This window comes from Osmerus mordax, chromosome 5, assembly GCF_038355195.1.
Source record: "Osmerus mordax isolate fOsmMor3 chromosome 5, fOsmMor3.pri, whole genome shotgun sequence".
Lineage (NCBI taxonomy): Eukaryota > Metazoa > Chordata > Actinopteri > Osmeriformes > Osmeridae > Osmerus > Osmerus mordax.
In genome coordinates this window covers 19,132,513-19,148,450 of record NC_090054.1, presented here as the reverse complement: position 1 = coordinate 19,148,450, position 15,938 = coordinate 19,132,513, and the positions used below count along the sequence as shown (strand labels likewise).

The 15,938-nt window shown below is 47.9% G+C and overlaps 1 protein-coding gene across 1 annotated transcript in view; it reads left to right on the top strand.

The window, feature by feature from the left end:
• The window catches only part of cep170aa (centrosomal protein 170Aa), a 30,971-nt gene that overhangs the window by 5,589 nt on the left and 9,444 nt on the right, over positions 1 to 15,938 (top strand). Inside the window, exons 2-10 of the mRNA XM_067236513.1 lie at positions 828 to 976; positions 3,395 to 3,484; positions 4,351 to 4,429; positions 4,980 to 5,038; positions 5,235 to 5,457; positions 7,245 to 7,382; positions 10,749 to 11,219; positions 13,642 to 14,231; positions 15,658 to 15,843. Of these exons, the coding sequence (XP_067092614.1) occupies positions 872 to 976; positions 3,395 to 3,484; positions 4,351 to 4,429; positions 4,980 to 5,038; positions 5,235 to 5,457; positions 7,245 to 7,382; positions 10,749 to 11,219; positions 13,642 to 14,231; positions 15,658 to 15,843 (1,941 nt within the window). The 5' untranslated portion in view covers positions 828 to 871. The remainder of the gene's footprint in view (positions 1 to 827; positions 977 to 3,394; positions 3,485 to 4,350; positions 4,430 to 4,979; positions 5,039 to 5,234; positions 5,458 to 7,244; positions 7,383 to 10,748; positions 11,220 to 13,641; positions 14,232 to 15,657; positions 15,844 to 15,938) is intronic.

Genomic DNA, 15,938 nt, shown 5'->3' with positions numbered 1-15,938 from the left:
CTACAGAAAATACTGTAGTTCTGTAATCGCAGCAGCAGTCAGAAAACAGTGTGCCAAATCTGAACGTTTCCTGAGGATTAGGGAATGGGGATTTGTCAAGTTTAGATACTTAAAAGGTCACACAACTGAAAGTTTAGCTCATTAATCTGTATTTAATTCACTCTCTGATTGATGTATTTCAGCTGGCATTCTCTTCTATGGCATAGAGCCGGCACCCTCTCTAGCTCGATAGCACCGACTTTAGTTTGTCCAAGAACCTTCCCTGGTCCGAGTTTTCAAATGAGAAAGTTTACTACAGAACGGTAATGAAATATCAAAACAAACAGTGAAATAATCTTCATCCTTGGCAAATGTATTTACATTTTTCAGTGTGACACAAGGTCAACAAGGAAGAAGGTCTGTTGACTGAAGGTCTGAAAGCCAGGCAGTTCTGCTTAATTATGTTTCTTCGAGCCTAAGCAGTAGAATGTTGGAACCGTTAAAACTGACCTCCTTTTTCAGACCAACATAAGTTTTAGAAAGGGAGAGGGGCGGGGGGGGGGGGGACAGAGAATGTGCTGCTGAGTGGCTCAGCCAAGAATCCTACATCACTTCCTGTAGCATCTGGCAATGATCAGGAGTGGAGAGGCAAGCTAGGGAGGATGTCGAGTTCACTAACGGACTCAACACACTGCCGTTTCAGACAGTTAACTCACGAATCTGATTGTGTGCTAGCAAAGAGGTAAGAAGGTTTAAAACTTTGTTGTCTCGGTCAATACTTGAAAACCTCATTCACTACCCATGCACTCACCCCCACGCTCACATTCTCCCTCCCCCCCTCCCTCCAGGATGCCGTAGAGGTGGCGGAGGAGGTGTCGTTGCAGCAGCAGAGATGAGTGTGACCTCCTGGTTCCTGGTCAGCAGCGGGGGAACGCGCCACCGCCTCCCCCGAGAGATGATCTTCGTCGGGCGGGACGATTGTGAGCTCATGCTACAGGTGAGCATAACTGCCATAACTGCCACAACGCTGGGCAAATCTGCTAGGAATACCATGAGGAAAGCTCTGCTGAGCCAGTCTCTTTTAGTCCGATTCTGAATGCTGTATTTCCCTTGTGTGGAGTGGCTTATTATTACTGACACGCAGAGAGGCATCGGTCTTTTGGAGTTGTTGCTATGACTCGGCTGAAGATTTTTATCCACAACCAAAGTATTTCAACATCATTGAGTGAATAACTACTTTTGACCCAGAATGCTTAGTTACATAAATCTGTAGGACAGTTTTTCTTTGTTGAGATGAAGCAGTTCGTTTAGCCAGTGGTTTGTCATGTGCGGGGTGAGAATTAGTGAGCTGCTGCAGCTGTGAAACCGATACGGCTCAGAGTCTTTCAACTACACACATGACCTTTCACCTCTGGAGATTAAGCCATGTGACGTTAACAAAGCTAGCAGTGACCCTCGTGTGTGACCCCCGCCATGACCCTTGTGTGTGTCGGACCCTTGTATGTGAGCTGAGGGATTCAGCTTTACCTTAAAAACACCTCCTCACGGCCATGCTGCCTCTGGACCTTAGACAGCACATGTGACCTACACAGATCTGAATCTCCTGGTTATTACTACAGCCCTGTGTGGAATAAGTGGAACACATTTGGAACTTTTAAACTTATTTGATGGAAGAGACCAGCCTGGAAGAGACCAGTTTAGTCCTTTAAACTCTGTCTGTGTGTTTATTTGCACTAGATGAGTGTATCCCTAACCCTCTATATACTGTATGTGTGTGAGGGAGTAAGTGGTATTTATAGAAAGTGGGGCAGATACCTCCTGAGTTAGATCTGATGTAACCTGACTGACTAGCAAGTTCAGTGGGTTGAAGAGTTTGTGCTGCATTGCCAGTGTTTCTGTAACTACATCATTTTCTTATTTGGAGCAAATATATATCAGTACTGTAGAGAATCGACTTTTAACTATCTTTCTCAAAGCAGCACTACCTGTATTTTTACATTTACATTTATTCATTTAGCAGACGCTTTTATCCAAAGCGACTTCCAAGAGAGAGCTTTACAAAAGTGCATAGGTCAATGCACTTTACATCTCTGTATATCTGCTATTGAGACGTACAGATTTCCCCAAACCTTAATCACACAGATTTTCACAATAGAACTATAAACCGCTTCAGAACAACTACAAAAACAAGTTTAGATCATCTTTTACTATGTCATTCGAATCCTCAGTAGAGGTATGTAGGAAACCCTTCAGGAAATCAAGATTTTTTCCCTGCTGGAGTCTTTCCAGTGACCTGGGGGGGGAGAGAAGAGCCAACACTTTGTTTAGTTGTTAGCCTGCCAACGGAAAATACACTCCAAGTGTGTTACCCATGTGACAGTTTTCACCGGCTGCAGTCTCATCACATGGCTACTGGACCTCTGCAAAGCGCTGGCCTTAGAGGCGGTCAACACAGTAAACTCAAGAAGATTCGATTCGTAACTTGCCGTTTGTTGGCATTTCGGATTCTTTAACTTTACGATGCGATACAATAAGTCATGTATATGTATGGATACGTATGCGGAGCATGCAGTTTGTGACCAGCGAGGACGCTGTGTGGGTGTGTGCCCGGCGTGTCAGTTGGGGTTTGTGTTGCAGAAAGCGCGCCCTGTGTCTAATCTGATTGCATCTTGTTTGATCTGCCTTAATCACTAACCTAATCTACAGGGGAAGGTTGGCCCTTCAGAAACCCTTGACATGCAGACATGCACACACACATATATACACACACACACACACACACACTGTTTACCTCACACACAATCGTCCTTGAAGCCAGTCCATTCCATCGCCCTTTAGGCACAACATTTTTCCCAATTACAGTTTCTGGAGACAGTGACTGGTCACTGGTATGTTTGCCTTGCTAAGAATCCTGAAAGGTTCTGAGTATCTGACCTTGACAATAGCTAAGTCATGAAAAGTTAGATGGGAAATTATTAGGTTTCAAATAGATTCTGACTTGGAAGGTTATCAGGTTATATCTGGAGAAAAAAAATCAATACTCGACTTTCTCTCATTTCTCCCTTCAGAGAGTTTAGTGTTTGTGCATGTTTGTATGGATGTGTGTTTTTCTATGTATTTTTCTACTTATATGAATCTGTATTTCGTTGAGAGCTGAAATGCCTTTGTATTGCAATCTCATATGACATAAAAAAAAGGGTTATTGCCAGTGTGGATAATGCATTCCTTTGTTAATAGTGTGTTCTTTCAGCATACTCAGACACTGGAGATGATCCTGTGCTGATACCAGCGTTGCCTGTAGTAGTTCATCTTCCTGACATAGCACCGTGTCCGACTGTCCTGTCCTCAAACCATTCTGGAATAAAAAATCCAATTTGTAGTCACGGTAACGTTATATCTGTGTCTGTGTTTGCAGTCCCGCAGTGTCGACAAACAGCACGCGGTCATCAATTATGAACCTGCCACGGATGAGCACAAAGTCAAAGATCTGGGGAGTCTGAACGGGGTGAGTAAGAAGAGGAGAGAGAGGAGGGAAGAAAGGAAGGATGTGTAAATAAGGGTCAGGGGTCAACTGATTCATCTCCAGGTCAATTGGAGTTAACATCCTGTTGGTGGAACGACACCTTGATGAATCTACTGGGTCCATCTAAGTATGTACCAGGTTGTTGGGGTTAATTGGAATTCAATCGACTTTTTAATTCACTCGCAGCAAGAACTAAGAGGTTGATTGATTTTCACGAAGCAACTCCTATACTCCTAGAAAAACCTGTGTTGGAATGACCCCCAAACTTGTATAAACAGCAAGCTACTTTACTCAAATACAGTAAATGATAGTAAACCGCTGAAATGTTTTTCTGACCTTGTGGACAGTCGTGAGTTTGTGAAGCTATTGAAAGGCATCTGTTTTCCCCAGAGGCCCATGTGTCCTCTGACACACTCCCAGACAGGAAGCCACACTCATACGCTCTTTCTGAGTCACCCTCCTCTCACTCCTCTAGCAGACACTTTTATCCATAGTCACAGTATAGTTAAAGGATTTGAACCTGCCATCTTTTGGAGCGCTCTAACCACTGAGCTGTACCCTCCCCTGTGTTGCTGGTGGTGGGGAATGTTTGTTAGTGCCAGTGAGCCAAGCATGTTTTCTGGCATCATCCGATACCCGGCTATAAAGAGCTGAGGTCAGCTCAGTCGACAGACTGAGACTGCACCCTATCTGTCTTGGTGTCTTTAGCTCCGTGGTAGAGCATTTGAGTCCAAGCTAGTCAAGATTCAAAAATGAATTAATAAATGTACAATTTAACAAATGAATGAAAGTAATGAACGAATGTTTATTGTGCTGTCTTCTCTCTTTTCCTTTGCGTTCCCTTACAGACGTTTGTGAACGATGTCCGCATTCAGGAGCAGATGTACATCACTCTGAAGCTCGATGACAAGCTGAGGTTTGGATATGATATCCTTTATACGCTGACGTCCTTCAACTTCCGTCGTCCCTCTTCGGCGAGACAGACAGGCTCATCATCTATGCTTTTGTGTCCCCTGCTCTGTTCAATATGACTAATTCGTCTAGCACTTACGTTCCATAAATGTCAAGCTTTTCACTGCTCTCCTCTTTGAAGCGTAACCTTATTTTTAATAATGAATTGCAAAGGCACTCCAAAGCCTTGAGTGTGTGGATGTAGATGAAAGGTACCATAGGTAAAATAAATTAAAGCAAAAACAAAGGAAGCTTTTGTCAGTTAAAACTTTTGGAGAGGCCTGCTACTACCAGCCAATCATCTTCCAGCAATCCTGCTTCAGCCATTCGGCAAGGTGGGCCTTCGTCATTGGCTTATTTTGTAAAACTACTGTCACTCAAAGTTGAGCTGGAAGAAGCACGGAAGTTCAGACAAGATCTGAGGGGGGCGCTGTTTCTCATATTTCTCAAATATTATTTAAACTTCTTTTAAAATGTGGCCTACTGCAGCTTTAAACCTGTGTGTTACCTTGACTGCAAGTTTCACATACCAACCTGTTCACTGTGGTGATAGGAGAACTCCAGGTACCTGAGGAGGCCCTTAAGGTAGGTAGACAAGCCTCCACCCTACACCCACCCTCACACACACCCACACCCTACACCTACGTCCACCCACGCCCACCCACACCATCCCAACCTCCACAATGCAGAGCAGCAACACAACACATCAGCCCTATCATCTCCCCATCCTAATCTCTTTATAACTACCCCCCCCTCCATCCCCCTCTCCTCTTCCTGTCAGCATGAGAAGTTCACCAGCCAGCTCCAGCTAGGCAAGAAGCCCTCCAACGTGGAGAACACCAAGTCTCCCACCAAGTCTCCCACTAAGTCTCCCACCAAGTCCCCCTCCAAGTCCCCCAAGACTCTCAGGTCCAAGCCGGCCGAGGGCAAGAGTTCAGAAGGGGTCCCTGCAGAATCAGCTGCCAAACCAGCCGACAGACTAAAGGCAGAGGACAAGATGGCAGGTGAGGATATCACAACATAAGACCATGTTGTGTGTATCACAACACAGATACAAGTAAATGATGACTAGACTGTAGATATTTCAGCAGGCTTGTGTTCTATGAGATGCTGTAAAATATATTTTAGTGTCTGCTGTTTAATCTACAGTATTTTAAAGCATACGTGACAGTTTACGGCTTGCATCTTGTCATGCATACAAAGTATTGGTAATTAGTATACAATTATTATGATAACAACCATCTACAGACAGTTAGACTGGGCTTGATTAGATTGCTAGTTGAAAGACGACCAATCTTTGTGTTTCTGCTCGTTGGCTTTCTGGGATATACGAGCTACGGTTCGGTTCAAGACATTTAAATAACACGTCATAAATCTAACAGAATCTCACAAAGCCATGATCCCTCAAACGCAATCGTTCTATCCCATGACCATCTGAACCACCGCCATACCTGATTGGCCCGCATCTTCCCACTCTCATTACTGAAGGGTAGGCCAATCACAGAGCTATATTTGTATCCAGGAAGTTGAATGGGGACAGCTGCTCCGTGTACTTTCAGGCTCCGCCCCCCTGTCTCTCCTCTGGGATCCAGACGTCACTCCCCTCTCTCCTGTCACATCAGGACCACTTTACTCTAATCCTATGGTCCTCTGTGACTCGGTAGGAGAATGATTACAAGGCGTTATAAATATGATAACAGAGGTTGTAATTTCAAGTCGCGCTGGGATGTGACAAAGGAATACCGTTAACATATGAAACAAGTATAACAAATATTTTTACAGTTTGTTGTGTAGACAATGGATTGAGAGGTTGTTCTTGATTATTGACGTAATCTCTGGGGCTCTTCCAAACACCAGATGTTCTGCCCGGGTCAGATGGAGCAATAGGCTTTGGCTTTAACCCTCTCTGCCTACTGCTTCTGGTCCATCTCTTTTAACCCCACATGCCACCCACACTGCTGAACCTGGCGCTGAGCAGATCTAATGAGAGGGGAAACATGTAGCACACCCCGAGATACCGCACACACAGACACTGTGCTACCCAACGTTATTCCTTCACGGTTGTCTGGTTATGCTATCCCACTAATATTCCGTTTTATGATAATGTTTTCCATGTGCACTCGCATGTAGGGGCACACTGCAACACACATGTGTGTGTGTTTTTGAGAGTGAAAGAGGATGTGTGTGTGTGTGCTTCTTGGGCGAGTGTGTGTCTGACAGCGTGGCTGTGAGAAGGTGATCCTACTGGGTCTCGCTGTGTTGGGGAGGGAGCAGGACCCAGCAGACCGGGCTCTCTCCTGGCCTGCTGGGTCCTGCAGCTGGCTGGAGTATGTAGGTCAGTGCTGCAGATAATACTAAACCAGAGCCCCCAGTATGAGGGGGGGGGGGGGGGGGGGAGGGGGGATTACACACACACACACAATCAGGATTCATAACATCTTAAAGGAATGTATGCATGATACTACTGCAACACATGCATCAGAAAGTCCCCAATACATTTAATGGTTTACGTAGTCAGTCCACGAAACCAAAAAAAAAGACTCTAACCTCAACCATAGACCGACGCGATCTCATTCCAGCACCCATTTACATTTAGTCATTTAGCAGACGCTCTTATCCAGAGCGACTTACAGTAAGTACAGGGACATTCCCCCGAGGCAAGTAGGGTGAAGTGCCTTGCCCAAGGACACAACGTGTCGCGCCGGGAATCGAACTGGAAACCTTCAGATTACTAGCCCGATTCCCTAACCGCTCAGCCACCTGACCCCCTCTTGTGTCTGTGTGCCCCCAGGGGACATGGCCTCCTCACACAGAGGGACTCCTCTGTACGGGCAGCCGTCCTGGTGGGGCGACGGGGACGCAGACGACGAGAACTCCTTCAAACAGGAGATCAAGACGTCCAGCAAGAAGCACGACAACCCAGCGGCAGGTGAGCACATCCTCGCTAGGAGCTAGCCCTCTGGGAGGACTGGAGATCTGGGAGCTAGCCCTCTGGGAGGACTGGAGATCTGGGAGCTAGCCCTCTGGGAGGACTGGAGATCTGGGAGCTAGCCCTCTGGGAGGACTGGAGATCTGAGAGCTAGCCCTCTGGGAGGACTGGAGATCTGGGAGCTAGCCCTCTGGGAGGACTGGAGATCTGGGAGCTAGCCCTCTGGGAGGACTGGAGATCTGGGAGCTAGCCCTCTGGGAGGACTGGAGATCTGGGAGCTAGCCCTCTGGGAGGACTGGAGATCTGAGAGCTAGCCCTCTGGGAGGACTGGAGATCTGGGAGCTAGCCCTCTGGGAGGACTGGAGATCTGGGAGCTAGCCCTCTGGGAGGACTGGAGATCTGGGAGCTAGCCCTCTGGGAGGACTGGAGATCTGGGAGCTAGCCCTCTGGGAGGACTGGAGATCTGAGAGCTAGCCCTCTGGGAGGACTGGAGATGGTAGTCATAGGAATGGTATTTAAGTGTAGATTCTGCAATTATCCCACTATGGGACAAATAGAGGATAATCTTATTGTATTAAATTCAGCTTTGCTCTAGATAGACTTTTATGTCTGTTTTACCCAAGAATGACTAGATATTAGCAGGAAGATGTGTTGGTTTTGTGACGTCTTTGTGTATGATGTCAAGCGTGCTATACGATAATCAAGATGTGATAGGAGAGTAAAAAGTTTTATGATATAAAATCAGGATACTTTCTATAAGTAGTGAAAGGCTGGTTTTATGGTAATGCTCACAGCTTATCTTGTCTGTTTGTGCTGGGGGTAATGGCCATTCGGTCAGCCAGACTTTGTGTTTGTGTGTGCGTGCGTGTGTCTGGTGTGGGTGAGTCTATGTGTTCAAACTCACATATGTGTGTGTGTGTGTGTGTGTTCATCTGTGTGTGCATTGGGATCGCAAGGCTGGGATCCCATTAACTTGCTCCGGACAGAAGTAACAGGATTAGAGATTAGGCCAGACTGCATCGCAGCAGGACACCCAATGGGTGCAGGGGTCGGGGCGGAGGTAGAGCAGCACTCCAGCAGACTACCACTGTCCTCAAACCCACCATCACAGCTGGACAGAGAACAGAGAGAATAGCGTCTGTGTGGAGCAGAGTGCATCCTCAACAGAGATGCACTATTGAATAGCTTGAAGAACTCATTTGAAAACATCACGAATGGGAGCGGTTACGTCCGTCATGGAATTCAGTAAGGCAGTTTGATTTTGATTGCGTCTTTGCTTGACTTCATTACCCGAAGGAGTGCATAGTCATGTTGTGTAATGTGATGTTAGTCCAACTAGAGTAGGGTTGTACTGTTGTGACACTTGTACGTGATACCGTACAAGTGAAAATAACTAGCAATAAGTTTACAGAAGGCTTTTACAGTGCACTGAAACATTCTCCTTTGGGGGGATCTGATTTTAAAGAAACTGTTGTCTCTGCTCATTGTGAAGCAGCAGAGATTTGAGGGTACTTAAGTGTACCACCAGCCAGTTAAGTGAAGTTCCTAAGGACAGCAGCTCCTCTGTTATAAACGAGGCACCATATCCAGACCTCCTAACCAACTGTACCCAGCCTCTCTCCCTCCCTGGGCCTTTCACCAGCCCACACACTCAGTCTAGCAATCCACAGCCTTCACTTGGCTACAGACAGGTTTTTGTTTTGTTTTTTTAACAAAAAGCTAGGAGAGGTAGAAGATGTTATATAATGAGTTATTGAGGTTTTCATTGATCTTTTACAAAACAGACGGGAGTCTTTCTAACCAACCTAAATCCCATCAGTTCTGTTTCTGATCGAGACTGTTGTTTGATTCAGCATCTTATGATCTCAAAATAGATCTCTCACAAATGTATTTCTTTCATCTGTAGTAAAAAAAAAAAAGTGCATGTCTTCTCCTCTTGCAATGGCAGAGAGCTAACTGGAGAAGGGAAGTGAAAGGGAGAGAGAGAGAGAGAAAGAGGTAGTAAAGGAACAGTCTGTGAATAGCCACTGTTGTGGAAGCTCCCAGCCCCCCTCTCTCTGTATTGTCAGGGAGGGTTATTAGGTTACGCCACTGCAGAAACTCCTTCTCTCTCAGCGCTGAAACAAACCGCTTTCTCCTCTCAGGAACACACATTAGCTAGCGGCTCTGAAGTAAGTATGCTTCTGTGTTCCTTTAACTTTTTCCACTCGTTCAGTTTTAAAAGGCGTTGTTGAGTCAGACTTTTTTTCTTGTCCAGTTACTGTCTGAACTCACACTTTCTCATTTGGCTACCTGTGGATGTTGTCTCTGATGTTCAGTCAAAACAGCCTAATAAGTGGAAGAAACTACTGCATGTGTTTTCTCTGGAAGGTTTTTTTAGTGCAGGCTGGTGTGGTTAGTGATGCACAGGTTGCAAGGGGTCTTGTCACTGTGCGAAAGAGAGGGGTGACATTAATATGTAATGGTGTGTGTGTGGCTGGTGCCAGTCTAGTTCTGTGCCTCCCCTGTCCTGTAGTGGGGAGTTCTTAATGTGTGTGTTCAGTGGTACGAACTACATTTGCCCCAGCACCTTACGGGTTATAACTGGGGTGTCTCATGAGTGTGACATCACTGGGACTTTTTCTCTCTCAGGACGTGTTGTTTTGTTTTAAAAACAGGAAGTTCTACAGTCTATAGACTATACTCTTATTGTAGTAGCTTAGAGAAGTATGAAAAATGATATACTGGATCCAGTGTGTTTACCAGTTAACAGTTTCGAACTTAGTTAGGTTATCTTCAACTTCAAAGTTAGGTTGTCTTTTTTACACCTAACATTAGCATCTACCTCTAGATTCTCTGTGCATCTGTAGATCCAGAAGTCTGGTTTTTGGTAGATAACTCAGATAATCACTTTGTCCATTAGTATAAAACAGATGGTCACTTAATTCCAACCACCTCATCCATCACAGAACATTGAGAGCTGGCACTTAATAAGAGCCAATGAGTGAATGAGTAGCCTAGACCGTTTCTTAGTGAGTAGCCCAGAGGGTTTTCACTGGCCGGTCCCCCAGTCTGAGTGACACAGATGGCAGTGTTGGAGCCACATGCGGCCTGGCCTCTCTCGCTCTGAAGGCCTGCTTCCTCCCTAAGCTCCAAACACTGATTCTGACTAATGTTGAGGCCCTGGAAACAGACACAGCTGATTGGTGATTCTGTGTGACCTCTCACCTCTTGCTTATTTGTCTACTGCTTATAGTTTTGGTTGTTGTTTTCAACAATTCAACACTTCGATACATTTTAACAAATTAGGATTTATCTTGGAAGTATTTGTTTTGTTAATAATTATTTTTCTCCACATTTCTCCTCCCTCCCTCTCTCCTCCTCCAGACGGCAGAGAGGCTGGGAGGGGTGACAGACCCAGGGAGGACGCACAGGAGCCCAGCTACTTTGAGATCCCCACCAAGGAGGGCCAGATGGCAGAGAACGGGATCCACGAGATTCCCACCAAAGACACGGAGGGCTTGGCCAACCTCCACACAAGCTCCGCCTCCGGTGCCGGCGCCGCCGCCCAGGGCCACGCCTCCTTCACCATTGAGTTCGACAGCACGTCCCCGGGCAAGGTCACCATCAAGGACCACGTGTCAAAGTTCACCCCCGACCACCGGCCGCGGTCCAAGAAAGTGGGACAGCCGGGAGGACGGGAGATGAGCACCCTGCAGGCCGCCATGATGGCGTCGGAGAGCAAGGTTGCCGATTGGCTGGCTCACAACGACCCCACGCTGGTGCGCCGAGAATCGGCGGAGGACGACAGCAAGAGCATCAAGAGTGACGTCCCGGTCCACCTGAAGCGGCTGAAAGGTACATCCCTCCCTCTCGTCATCTCCACTGTCTTTCTCATCTCCGCTAAGACCCCTCTCTCTCTCTCTCTCTCTCTCGCTCTGTGGTGAATGGAAACGGTATCAGCTGTTAAGCTCTCTCCCTGAGCTCCATGGTAAACCACTGCTAAGCCCAACCAGGCATCATTTTTTCTTAATACAGAATATATTCTGCTGTATTTCGCTTCTCCTGGGGATTAGCTCCCAGCAGAGTTAAATCCCGTCCGTCTCCAGACGCTCTGACAGACACTGCCGGGGCTTAGCATGGGATAGCACAGCAGTCTACTGTCGCTAGTTAGCGAGCTAGCGAACGAATGAGAGGAAGTCTCAAATCACACTCATCCATGGTATCTCGGCAGGGAAGCAGAACCACATCCAGCTCGATTACTCATTTGTACACTTTTATTTGAAAGTTTAGATTAGACACTGTCTCTCTATCTCAACATCTTCGTCGTTGGGGCCTGTTTGGGGTAGGAGTGATTGCATTGTCTCTCTCTCTCTCTCTTGTTCTTTCTTTCTCTCTCTCGTTCTCTCTGTCTCTCTCTCTGTCTTGTTCTTTCTTTCTCTCTCTCTCTCTCTCTCTCTCTCTCTCTCTCTCTCTCTCTCTCTCTCTCTCTCTCTCTCTCTCTCTCTCTCTCTCTCTCTCTCTCTCTCTCTCTCTCTCTCGTTCTCTCTCTCTCTCTCGTTCTCTCTCTGTCTCTCTCTCTCTCTCTCTCTCTCTCTCTCTCTGTCTTGTTCTTTCTCTCTCTCTCTCGTTCTCTCTCTCTCTCTCTTTCTCTCTCTCTCTGTCTCTCTGCTTTGTGCTTTCCCTACCTGCTTGCTGAAAACGCTGAGTAGGCTTGTTCAGTCTCAGGGTGCGGCGCTGACTGAAATGGCAGGCAGGAGTTTAGATAATTAAATGGGTGCTAATTTATGATGGTGGGGGGTGGGGCTGTCACACAGGGGCCGATAGGAATAAAGATTTACGAGGCTTGTGCTTGTGCTGGGAAGGTGAAGTCAAAGTGCTGGCTGGCTGGAGTGAGGGAGCCGGAGCAGAGCGTTTGCTGCTGGTGGACAATGCAGTCGTTCCAGTTCTAGGTGTGGCTGCTCTGCTGGGAGCTGCAGGTCGTGAGCTGGATGCTCGGAACACCAGACTGGAGAGTTCTCATCTAGTCCAGAGAGAGGGAGAAAGAGAGAGAGTACTTAAGGTTGGGGTTGCTATACTCATTGATATTCGATCAGGATGAGTGTTTTTGAGGTATGCGTGCGTGGTCTCATGTAACTTGTATTGAGGCATGTAACTTGGCATGTAACTTTGATGAGAAGTGTGTGTGTGTGTGTGTGAAGGCATGTACGTGCGAGAGTGTAGGTGTGTGTTTGTGTGTGTGTGTGTGTGTCTGAGGTGTGTGTGTGTGTGTGTGTGGAAGACACGCTCAGGGCTGTGTGTGTGTGTGTGTGTGTGTGGAAGACATGCTCAGAGCTGTGGGTGTGAGTATGAGGATGGGATGATGATAAACCGATAAACCCAGAGAGAGAAATCTGGGAGCCAGAAGGTTTAATATTCAGCCCTCAGGTGGGTCTGGCATCTTCTGATATGGAACCAGTCCAGGCATAATAGTGTCTAGGTATCTGGATATTGTACGATTTGTATCTTTTGGTAGCTTGAGTGTCTTTACTCAGATAAATAGAATAGGTATTGCTTTTTAAAATCTTTATTCCGTGAGATCTAAAATATTTGTAATACCCTGCTTTGTTGTGTAAGGTTAGTAGGTTGTTCATGTTTACATGTGATGTAAGCCTAGACGTCTATGTGTGAATGCGTGTGTGTGTGTGTGTTGGTGTGTGAGGCAGGAGGGGCGGGAGAGCAGTCTGACTCATGTGGGGCCGGCGGGGCCGGCACTGCCTGCTCAGGGCCGGCTCTGAGAGGACCCCAACGGCTCCTTTGTCTGCTCCAGGCAGCATGAAAGACCACTGTCTGGAGCAGTGTGCTGATTCCTGCCTCTCAAGCCCCACGCTGTCAGTTCTGGCAGCATGCTACTTCCTGAGTCCCCCCCACCCCCAACGCTCCAACACAAAAAAAAAACACGCTCTCCCTCTGCTTGTTCCCGCCTCCCTCCATGTCTGCCTTCCAGACCCAGTGCCCTCCCCTCGCGTCCTGCCCACAGAGGGGGCAGGGCTAGTCTGGATGTGGGTGGCATGTTTCTAGTGTTGTTACACACTGCCTACCCTACCAGCAGACAGGACTATAGGGACTACGCTGTGGGATGTGTTTCTACCTGGTTATTTGTTTACTTGGAATCAGATTCAACACTAAAAGATAGTGTGTGTCCTGTGTCGTCTGAGGTTAGGGTTAGGTGACGCTGGCGTTGGGGCTAACCGTCCAGCCTCCGGTTAATGGCTTTGTCCACCTCTCTCTGTCTGTCCAGGCAGCAAGCATGAGGACGGCACCCAGAGCGACTCGGAGAACGGGCCGGGCCTGCGCTTCGGGAACCGGCGCCTGGCTCTGGAGGAGCGCCTGAGGGCGGCGCACGGCCAGGCCGGAGGGGCCGCCTGCGCCCCCAGCAGCAGCAGCAGCAGGACGGCCTTCATGATCGAGTTCTACGACGAGGAGAACACTCGCAAGCGGCGCTCCTACTCCTTCTCCCAGACTGCCCCGCTGCTAGGGGGCGTGACCGGGGAGGGACTCTGCCCCACGCCCCCCTCCCACCCCAAGACCGCCGGCACCACGGCAACCACGGACTGTACCAGGGGCGGCGCGACGATATCGGCGGCCATAGTGGCAGGGGCACCCACGGCGGCGCGCGTGCTGCTGAAGCAGCGGTCTGAAGACCCCAGCCTGGGCCGCAGCTCAGCCAGCACGGGGCACCACACCACCAGCCCCAGCGAGGACACGGCCAGGGGGCCCGAGGACAGGGACAAGGAGCTGGAGGACGACCAGAGTGACAAGGGGACGTACACCATCGAACTGGAAAACCGCAACCCGGAGGAGGAAGAGGCCAGGCGCATGATAGACAAGGTAACAGGGGGGCGCTATGCTGAAGGGTGGCGGGTGACCTTAGTGTGCTGATTGTAATTTATTTATAATTTTTTACCTGTAACATTCAAAGCCGCAAAGCATGTTTTGACCCCACGAAACCCATGTTTGCTTGTTTTGGATCTACATGTTGGCTGAGATGAGGTCTAGTGTGAATTTCCTTTGCACTCTACCACATAGAAGCAGGAATACCAGTGACACGAGGAACAGTCTAGATGTATCTGCATTGAGACATTTGTAAGATGAGGCATCTCTTGTATGTAGGTTAATTGAGTGTCTTGACCCGGGTCAAGTTAGCAGGCAGGCAGTCAGACAGGCACGGTCGGCAGCACACTGGCATCGTTGACAACCTTCTCCAAGCCAACGGAGCTTTTGAGCACTGTCTGCAATAACCTGTCAACACAATTCATGTCACCTCCCGTTCTCCAAGCATTCCAGTTTCATCTCTGGTCTTCATTAACAAACACGGGGCGTCTGTAGTGAAGTCGTTTTGTGCTTCTCGGGTGCACAACATCATTTTATCCTAACTAGATTCAACATGAACGAAGAGACGAGAGCTGGAATCTCGCTCCTGAGGGCAGGTCCTCTGGTGGGAATCCCCCCTGCTCCCCCTCTCTGACAGTAACTGTCGGCCTCCTGTGACTCTCTGACCGCTAAGATCCTCTATTGAAAGCTAATGGCTTGGTAATGGCCTTCTGAGACAAGCTCTGCCCATTGTTCAGTTATGCCCCGGGGGGGATTCAAACCGCTGTCTCCTAATGGTGCCAGCAGCAGGTTAGCCTTTACACAGGGTTACATGAATACATTTTTATATGACAACCTTTCAAGGCTTGTTGTGGAAGAAGGCTTTTATTGTTGAGAAGGGAGTCTAGATCTCCAGAAATAAACTCTGAAGATCGTAGATAAACTGTCCAATAAACATTTTACAGGGGATTAAAAGATGGTACTTGAGAGCTGTGGAATAGAGAGTGGGTATTACTTCTTAGCTGGTTTTATTTAGCATCAGCTCTCTCTGAACCAGAGGTGCGATTATGGTGATTCCTATAATTAAGTGACACGCTAATAAGCAGACTGCTTCGTTGCTCGCTGTCTGTTTTTTTTCTTGCATGGTCTTTAAGTGTGTTTCCCCCCCCCCGCTCTGTTGCCATGGCACTGGTCTTGTGTGACTCGATCAAGTATAGGACACTTCCTTTGATCAATGTGTGGGAAAGAGTTTATTAAGCAGAGGACGTGAACAAGGATGGGATTTTTTACACATTATTATTCAAAGAGCTTTTTTATTCACAATTTATGACGCGAACCTGCGAGTTAGTCAGACAAAGCAGAGGGGGTGCACCAGCATGCAGAGCGCTGTGCAAGGCCGTCCAGAGCGGCGCTCTCAGGGATGTGCTGCTGTGTTTGTGCTCAGGTGTTTGGGGTGGAGCAGAACCAGAACCAGAGCCAGGACTCTTCAACACCGAGACCCGCGGACAAGCAGCAGGACTCTGCCAAGCCCCCAGAGGCCGGAGAGACAGCCAAGCCCCTAGAGGCTGGAGAGACGGCCAAGCCCCCAGAGGCTGGAGAGACGGCCAAGCCAAGCTGCCTTCCAGCTGAGGTACGGAGGAATGCTCGCCTCTGGATACAAGAATATTTGTTGACAGTTAAACCACTGTGGGATTATCTCTGTTTGAACAACATTTTATTTAGAGA